At 34.0% G+C, this 9272-nt stretch overlaps 1 protein-coding gene across 2 annotated transcripts in view; it reads left to right on the top strand.

Moving 5' to 3' along the window:
- Positions 1 to 3134: 3134 nt before the first annotated feature.
- Positions 3135 to 9272, top strand: part of LOC124211850 (sodium/potassium-transporting ATPase subunit beta-2-like) — a 55739-nt gene continuing 49601 nt past the window's right edge. For both annotated transcript variants that reach the window (XM_046611340.1, XM_046611336.1), the window contains exon 1: positions 3135 to 3474. In XM_046611340.1, the coding sequence (XP_046467296.1) occupies positions 3318 to 3474 (157 nt within the window). In that variant the 5' untranslated portion in view covers positions 3135 to 3317. The remainder of the gene's footprint in view (positions 3475 to 9272) is intronic.

The raw sequence follows: 9272 nt of genomic DNA, 5'->3' as shown, positions 1-9272 counted from the left end.
TAACGCGAGAAGACTGAAAAACGCGTGTTTTTTTATGATAACTTCGGGTAAAATGGAGTTAGAAAGCTTAAATTTGGTATGGGTCAATCATTCATCAGCAGAAAACTTGCACTTCCATTGCAGAATTCATTCCGAGCGGGGGCACTTTTGACATGCTTACCCGGCTATGCCCTTTTCCATTCGAACAATTACGACATAATTAGTTGAAACATTTTGTTTGCGGACATTTTTTCTCAGTATTTCCCAAAATCAAATAATAATGAATCGCAAAAAATTTTTAACTATTCATGTCGAAATTACAGCGAAAAAAATTTCAGTAATGCAATTAAAAAAAAAAAAAAAAACGATATCTTACCCTCGTGTTGGTTTTCTACTCGTTGTTTCAAATTACAGAATTCGTATTAATTTTCTCAAAAATTAGAATATTGTTTTCCAGATGGCTTAAACGACTAAAAAACCGAGTTGATAAATAAATATGAAAAGAATCTCTCAGGAGTTTTTTGAGTGACGAGTATCATCAAAAATGAAAATAAAGTATACATAATGGTCAAGGTCACAGGCGGTGTTATTTTGCCTGGAATGCCCTATATGTATTTCGTTCAGCACGGAACTATTCGACCAATGCTTAACTCCTTTTTTCAATATTCTTGATATATTGCTGAAAATTATTTCATTTCAAACATTGAAATTTGTTTTTACATTTATGTAATAAATGTTTCAAGAAATAAGAAGGTATCCAATAAACATTTCGAAGGTGCGCGAAAAAAGTCGTTCGATACTCGAATCTATTCTATCATCTTAACATTACGAGGTCTCCGGGATACACCTACTTGAAATTTATTATTGTATTATCTATGAAATGTTATACATAAAATTGAATTATGAGCAATTGAGAGAGAATAGCTTGAATATGTTTACTAATTGAAAACATAGAACTATAAATAAAACAAAATAGAACCTAAAAAAATTAGACAAAACCATTCGTTCGATCGCAAAAATTTTGATGTATTCTGGAAACGGTAAATTAGATAATTTCTTCAATAAAATAATTCTCGTATGTATACAAATGGCTTACTAGCATTAAAACTTCTCCACACTCGTTACGTTGATCGTGTACATTATCGTATAGTGTCTGCAAGCTGATTATCTGTATGCGCAAAATTCGCGTGAAGAAATGAAAAGTATACGGGGCACTGAACTTCTAAGCGAATTATGATAATCCCAGCACTAACGTCAGTGTTTGTGAGGTTATAAGGAAACTTCACGTAACCAGTTCATTTGCTGGCTCTTATACTACATATAGCGAGAATTTATCTTGATTTACAATGCTTTTGAATAATTGAATGTTCATTGTAAATTATTAAAAATTATTATCGTGTCCCCTAACAATATATTGATTGAAAATCACAAAAAAGAATTCGGTTGTAACTGAAAATTATAATTCATCTAGTTCTGCATTCACGAATACTCGGCAAGACAATGATGCAATTCGAGAATTAGAGAATACTAAATTCGGTATCTAGCAGTCAGAGATTTTGAAACAGATGCCATCGTTTCATGTCGCGAATGGAATAGTAACTATTCGCGATGGCCACTGAGTTAATGTGAGAATAATCGTTACATCGATTAATCGAGTCCAAAAAAATAATCAAACATGACTCAATCGAATCGGTAAGAATTGATCGATTAATCTATTATTTCGTGTTTGTTTAAAATCAATTTTGAAACCAAAATTTCGTAAATTTCAGCATGTAGTCTGAAAAGAGGAAATTTTTATTTATTTTTTCTCATAATTTATAATTTCATTCAAAATATTCTTTAATTTCAGGTAAAAATATTCATTTATTTTTCACTTATTATAACAAATAGGTACCTAGTAAGTAAGACAATGATAATAATCGATACTTTAATCACGTAAAGTGATATTGTATCGTTCGTTGAAGTATAAAACAAAAACCGATTGTGAGGAAAAACTACCCAGTCAGTTGATTAATGGGGATTGAAAAATAATCGATTACACTCGATTAATCGGGAAAAAATAATCGATTAAAGGGGAGTGGGCAGCGAAAATAGGTCGAAACTGGAATAAAATTCAAATGTCATTTGTGAAGAACGGAAACAATATGTACATATATTTTATTTTCTACGATATTTTTATTGGAGTTTTGGCTATAAAATTCAGTGGTTGCAATTTTAAAAATATTAATGTTTATGGGAGGTATGGGCGGATAAAGAAGACCACGCGTCTCATGCGCTGCTCCTTTATTTCCACGATTCTGAGTGAACGCTAAAAGTTTTCGACAAATTTAAAGCACCATTCTTCTTCAGGGGATGTTCCTCTACAGACTGAATGTAAAATTTTTGAAAAAACATGAAAAGCAAACAATTGGCGGCTAAAATTTAAAAAAAACATTAAAAAATTAATGACCTTTTTGTAATAACAACGAAATTTAAAAAAAAAAAAAATGACATAGACGTTAGCTCACTTTGTAGAGATAGTTGATATCTTCATATAAAAGAAAACTCAAGGCGATATCTTGAAGCGTTTTTGAGTTATCGTGGCAAAACTAATGACAAACTTTGATTCGAGAAAGACGCGTGTAAATATGAACTGCACTCGAACGCACGGTTGTCTCCAACGCTCGCAATATCTTGCTTTATTATTAATATTTTTTTACGTACACCACTGATTTTCACCGACAAAAATGTGACAAACAAGTTAGAAATAATAAAAATTGCGTATGTTTTTTCAATTGTTCATAAACGCGAATTGAATGGTCAACCCTTTTTGAAACGTCAAAGCCTTTATAGTCCCGCTGACGTGAGCTTAACTTTGCGAATTTTGCAGTTTTTCTTACCACAAAATGTTTGGAAGAGATTGTAGTAACGTAATCCAAAAAAAAAAAAAATGAATTTTTCGATGCCTACTCCCGTTGATCGAAAATAATAATCGAATAATTGGAATAATCGAATAATCGAAAATCGATTATTTATGGTCATTCCTAGTAACTAGAGCCTGCCCTCTCGCGTTGCTTGAATACGCTGTCGGCTTCAGAGAAGTGTCCGCGACCTACAAACTCTATGTACGAATTTGCAGCAGTGGCCTGTGGCAGTCAGTACGTGTTTGGCAACCGTGGGGCTTACGTCCGATAGTGGTGATTTTCTTACTATTGCTCAAAACGCGATATTGGCAGATGTTAGTGATGTCAGAACAATTATTCATTTCAAATTTTCGATGATTGACTATCGCCGTTGAACATTTCTCATCAAAATATCATAGCCCAAACTTGTGCACCAAATTGACAATTAGTGTTATCATGAGTCACCAGGTGAAAAGGTCTGAGAATGAAACTTTCAAGACAGCAGAGCGTAGCAGACGTTCTCGGGCCAAAGTCCCTCGTTGGAAAGCATTGCGACTAGCTATATATGATCCATCGACAAAAAAATTTCTAGGAAGAACAAAATCTAGCTGGGGTAAATATAATATACGAAGCTTCATTTAATTTTTATTTTACTCTTGGAACACGTAAATGTAACTCGATAACATATCAACGACAGCACAAAGTATTCATTCAAGCATCAGCATGAATAGAACAACCGCATCTTTAGGCTTACCGTGAGCCAGCCCTCGAATTCCCGTTTTCACACTGCAGGTTCCAAGATCACACAACAAAAAAATATTGATATTCAATTTGAACTTCGAATTATAAATTCAGATGCGTGATTAAAAATTCAAAAACCCTTTGATACCTTATTACATGAATATATGACGGTTTTGTTTCAATTTCAAACCACTGTAATGAATTTACCATTACAAATTTTGGGATTTTGACCTTGGATTCGTGATCAGCGACCCAAAAAGCATACCGTACCAGTTTTCATTCAGATCCATTCTCGATACATCATTTTTATTTTATTTTCACACTAGGGAAACGGGAAGTTAAAAACATTGTTCCGACCGAAATATTGTAGGATGATATTCCAATGTTTTAGTTTTACTTTTTTAGGTAGATTGTTTCATTCTCAGTACGTCAACCTACTTTCCTTTACGTCAACAAGAAAAAAAATGTCACTGACAATAGTGCAGTTTGACTTATTACGGTACATGTCATTTAATTTACTCGGACACTCATTTGTATCATTAAGAGTCGACCTTTCCAGATATTTTTTATTATGATACAAAGTTACACCTATAATCATTGAAACTAAAAACGTGTGTTATTTTCTTGAACTGCTGTACTCGTACACCGTTTTACCTCAGTTGGAATATACAGCTTATTAGGAACATACCTTCACTCTCAGAGTATGCTGGAAAATTCTTAACAGAGATTTGGTTGTCATATTTTCTTGATTTTCCCTGGTCCCAATAACAAACTTTGGAATCGCTTTCTTGTAGAATTCATACTTCCATAAGATGTTATTTTTCGAAAATTTACTCACAATGTCACCGTAATATTGAAAATGTCATTACTAATGAAATTGATCGGCAGCTGAATGAATTGAGTTCAGTGACAGTTCATTTTCGTTTGAAATTGTAGATCAGTGACATGTAATGCAGTACAGCACTTGTGGATTTTGGTGGTACAGGAAGACACATTGGAATATTTTACTGTAGCACATTATTGTTATAAATAAATTATCGCATTATGTGATAGCTGGGGGCTTAAGTTACAAGATTCAACAAATCGGATGAGGTGCAATATACCAAGGATATTTCTTGTATTGCATCGTCTGTTTACAGTTTGTTGTATGTGGCTCATTCCATGTGAATTCTACCTGGGTCTGACTCTTGACCTTTCTGATTTAAACATTTTTGTATGTAATACCAGATTTAAAAAAAATTCGGATTTTCGGAAAATATTTTGAGTCTTCAGGTTGAAAAAATTGCAAATAATCAATTAGTTTGGAAACATTTTCAAAAAATTCTAAAAAATGCAGTGTTATATGTAAAATTGTTTGAGCAGCCGTTCACAGTAAACTAACTTTTCATTTTATTTTTTTGTTTGTTTTGATAAAAACTCGAAAAAACTGAGAAGGAAGCGCTGGTTCACTTCAGCCTGAAGCTCAATTTTTTTTTTATTTGACAAATGATTTTTCAGAATTGTTTCGGATTTTTAAATTGTGTCGATCAGTACGTTCATTTTTAAAAATTGTCATTAATTCAAATAGATTCGAAAAATTAAAAAAAAAATTGAATGTCTTTGAGAGTCAAAACAATCACCCAAAAAAATGCGAACCAAATCCGAAAGGTCAAGAGTCTCAGGTCGAGTTCGTATGAAACACCTTCATACGCATCTGAAAATAGTTAACCGTATTACTTATTTGATAAACGCTACTGAAATGCAACAACTTGTCAAGGGTACTTTTTTGTGATTGATTCGGCAAATATAATGTGTAACCCATTCGAATGATGTCTTGTCGTTTGACTATTTTTATATTTTACCATATAGAAAAATATAGTTCGAGGTACAAACTGAAAATCAGTTACACACGTCCATAAACTACGAAACGCACTTATGGAGGGGGGAGGGGGCGCGCATTTCCCGAAAATACAATTACGTAGCTTGCGGATGGCTTCATGTATGTATGTGTTTAGAGAGATTACAATAGAGACTGGACCATTGACATGGGATCCGCGAATTAGTGATGGATGACTATAGCGAGGAAGCGGGATGATCGATGACGATAGATTATATTTGATTATCAATATAGAATACTTTATTCGAGGAAGATACAGAGGTGATGCGATCTGTATCGCAAGAGAAGAGAACGATAACTGATGATTTACAGTCGAGAATACAAATTGATGATACACATACACGATTTTGAGACAGTAGACAATACATGAGATACAGCTGATTTGTTTTGAGTCACGACACGGGCCAGCGGCGAGATTTGACGCAGAAACGGCAAGTAGACATTGCACGCGAGTGTGCGTCCATGCGTGAGGACGATTTTGAGTGTCGCGAGACACACATTTATCTGATTCGACACTTTGCTGAAACAGTATGTGTTACGATTCTTTTTAATTATGTTTGCTCGTACGATATTTTCTCGTGAATATTGTGGTAATTTGATTTTGGTGCAACGGTGAATTGTTTTAAGGCCTTATTGAAGTGAAGAAACTTAGTCAACTAAACAGACAGACTTAATTTGCAATAACCGGACAATGTAGTATTGACAACTATATAATTATACTAAATAGTTACTTATACTACATTCTTGTATAATGCTATCAATATTTAAATTGTTGTTGCATCGGTACTCATTTTACTATAATGTTTCAGTCACCGTAATACAGGAAGTTACTCCTATTGTATTAATTGATCTTTCATATTTGAATGTGAAAATTGAACATAATTTTATGGTGTTAACTACAATCAGAAAAAGACAATTAAAGACATATGACTGACAATGAGTGATTTTTTAAAATCTGGATTGCCTGTTATACATAATTCATTGCCGTAACCTGAAATATATACATTTAAATTCATATTTCGTGACAAATAATTTCACCACAGCAATGTAGTACGTAAATAATGATTTTCGTTATTTTACTTTTGAGCAGAATATTTTTACCCTATATTTCAGAGCTATATTATACAAAAAAAGTTGAGATTTCACTCGATTGCATCGGGTTGAATGATTTGAAGTTATAGAATGTTAGATTTATGGGAGTCGAGAAAAAAGTACCGTTTCAAACTTTCAAAAGTGTAAATTTGCTAGCAAACTGAATTTGGATACGTTCATTGGGTGACTCCTCTAATTACCACCAAGAACGGCAAAAAAGAAATATTGCGGCCAAACCTTCGTTAGAACATTAAGACATATTCTTTGTTATACCGATCAATATTACGACACTTGAAGTGTGTTACGCAACTACCTGTGGCAGTATTCGGTAGGTTATTTTTAGTTACTGAACACGGTCACGATGGTGGCATACTCACAGAGGCATCACGTAACTTTAATGCAAATTATCCAACTCCAGGTTACCTGCCGCTTTCAACCAACTGTCACACAGTTATGAGAGCCGAAAAATCTATTCGGTGGAAATTAGTACCAGTGTGGTAATTAGGTGTTCAATTTCATGAATTCTTCTTCTCCTTTACTTTCATGGTAGGTTTCGAATTAATATCTTTTCACATAATGTATATTTAGTCTGTACACAGATGAATAGACGTTACCTCACTGCAATTATATGTAGAATGAAAAATAAAAATGTTATCATCACCAGTTTTATGTAAAGCTTCGGTGATCTCAGAAATCCACTAACACTAATTGGTGTGTCTATGAGAATATACCTAATATGTAAAAAGCGGCATTCATTAATCATGTGATACCTTTCTAATCAATTTTAGACCCCCTCCCCCCACCGTGATCATCCATAAGATTTTGGTAAACCTTTTGGTTCGCTACCCCCCTAGCTCATTACAAAGTGATTTTTCTCACCAATAGCAATGATGATAAATATGTATTCGGAAAATATAAATCGGATGGTTATTAATCCAGGGATTCTCGTTGCTTTTTTTTACACTGACAATTAAAGCTGTGCTGTCTTCATTTTGAAGGCAATTTCTTTCAAGTTGATCAATATTGTTATCCTGTATATCATTTGGCTCGGTTACCTCATTTACTCCTTCGCTACGAGCTGGGTTAACGCACGTTTTTTTGTTTACCAGTGCATAGAAGTTTTGTGCATTGAAAGCTTTTTTAAACTAAAAGTTCAACCCACATTCTTTACACGTTCTGTTTGCAACTAATTCAGGTTTCGATCTTAGACTTGGATAGTGGATATCGAAATGAAAAAAAATCTCTCAATATACTTGGTGTTTTGAGAAAAAATTCACTAAAAATATACTTGATATTGCCTGAAACCCCGCCCTACTCCGATGTGATCAATCGTGATATTTTCAAGTACCCCTCCCTCCCATTGTGAGTCTCACGTGATCAATGGGTGCCCTCAACGGGCTAGCTCAAAAAATGAAACGCACAATCGAAGCTGAGATGAATATGATAATAAAATCATAATGTATCAAAGGGGCACTATTCAACATATTCCCTAGATCTAACCTGACTACCAATGAATATGCTAATCATTACTCATTGGTCGTGATTCGTTATTTTAAAAAGGCGTTTTGAAAGAGGTTGCGATGTTAATTTGTATTTTACTAACAGTCTTAGGTTCTTTAGTAACTCAGCTCGTAGTTGAACATACTATAGGTAGTACAAATTAATTATTTACAAAGACAGTATAACACTTTTTTGTATTAAGGATTAATCGATGCTAAAACTTCAAAAGATTTAGAATTCCATAAGACAATTATGATTTCAAATTCCAAGAACTTTTTATCGCATGAAAAAATGAGTGCATGATAGGATGTGAGATATCGTGGTGAACTGGATTACTGTGAAACAGTCGAGGAATATCTAAAATATTGAATCAATTATTTCACCCGCAAATACCCAATTAAATTAGCATTGGTCTAACTTACAATAAGGAAATGCTTCGGCACGCAGACTCGTTGGTCTAATGTCTTTCGCCAGAGTATTCTATTCCTGACATTATAACTTCAAGAAATTCCCATGATTCGTTGACTTGACTCGGATTTTAGTTATATTGCCGTGTTCTTCTTCGTATTACTTTGTCCTGTTCACGTATTGTTACTTATTATCACAAGTAACTAAACAGAAAACACAATTGGTGCATTCATATCACCGCAACATGGCATTGTGAAATCACTGATACATCGATGGACTGTTATGCGTTGGCTTTACAAAACGTGGGTAGCTATGTTTCTTTTTTATGGTTTATTAAATGTTGGACAATACCAATGTTACGAATTAACGATTTTTCCTCAACATGCATCGTTGCAGTAACGTTACTAACTTCAACTTCGTCTGTGAATTATAAGCATTCGTAATTATTGTGTAACCGAGTGACACTAGAATCGAAGTGTGTAGCTGATGTCTGGTTTATACGTAAAATTGACGTCACGGAGTATTAACTGTTTCCCACAAAATCAATGTAGTGCTCAAGATGAGTAAAGTAATACAGGCATATCGCATTGTTATATAACCAGGGAGGCACAATTGGTACTAAATGCATTTTATATTATAGTATTCCATGAAGTATCGATCAAGATAAGGAATTGATATTTCCGATGGATCCAACAAATTTCCTATAAAACTACTGGTCGAAAAATAATGCTCCGCCCTTTTTCAAATTTTTTCAACCACTAGGGGCTTCGCCCCTGCGCGCTTCGCGCGCCAAC

This window comes from Neodiprion pinetum, chromosome 2 (assembly GCF_021155775.2).
Source record: "Neodiprion pinetum isolate iyNeoPine1 chromosome 2, iyNeoPine1.2, whole genome shotgun sequence".
NCBI lineage: Eukaryota > Metazoa > Arthropoda > Insecta > Hymenoptera > Diprionidae > Neodiprion > Neodiprion pinetum.
The sequence above is the reverse complement of the archived record's forward strand: the minus strand, read 5'-3'. Positions and strand labels throughout refer to the sequence as shown.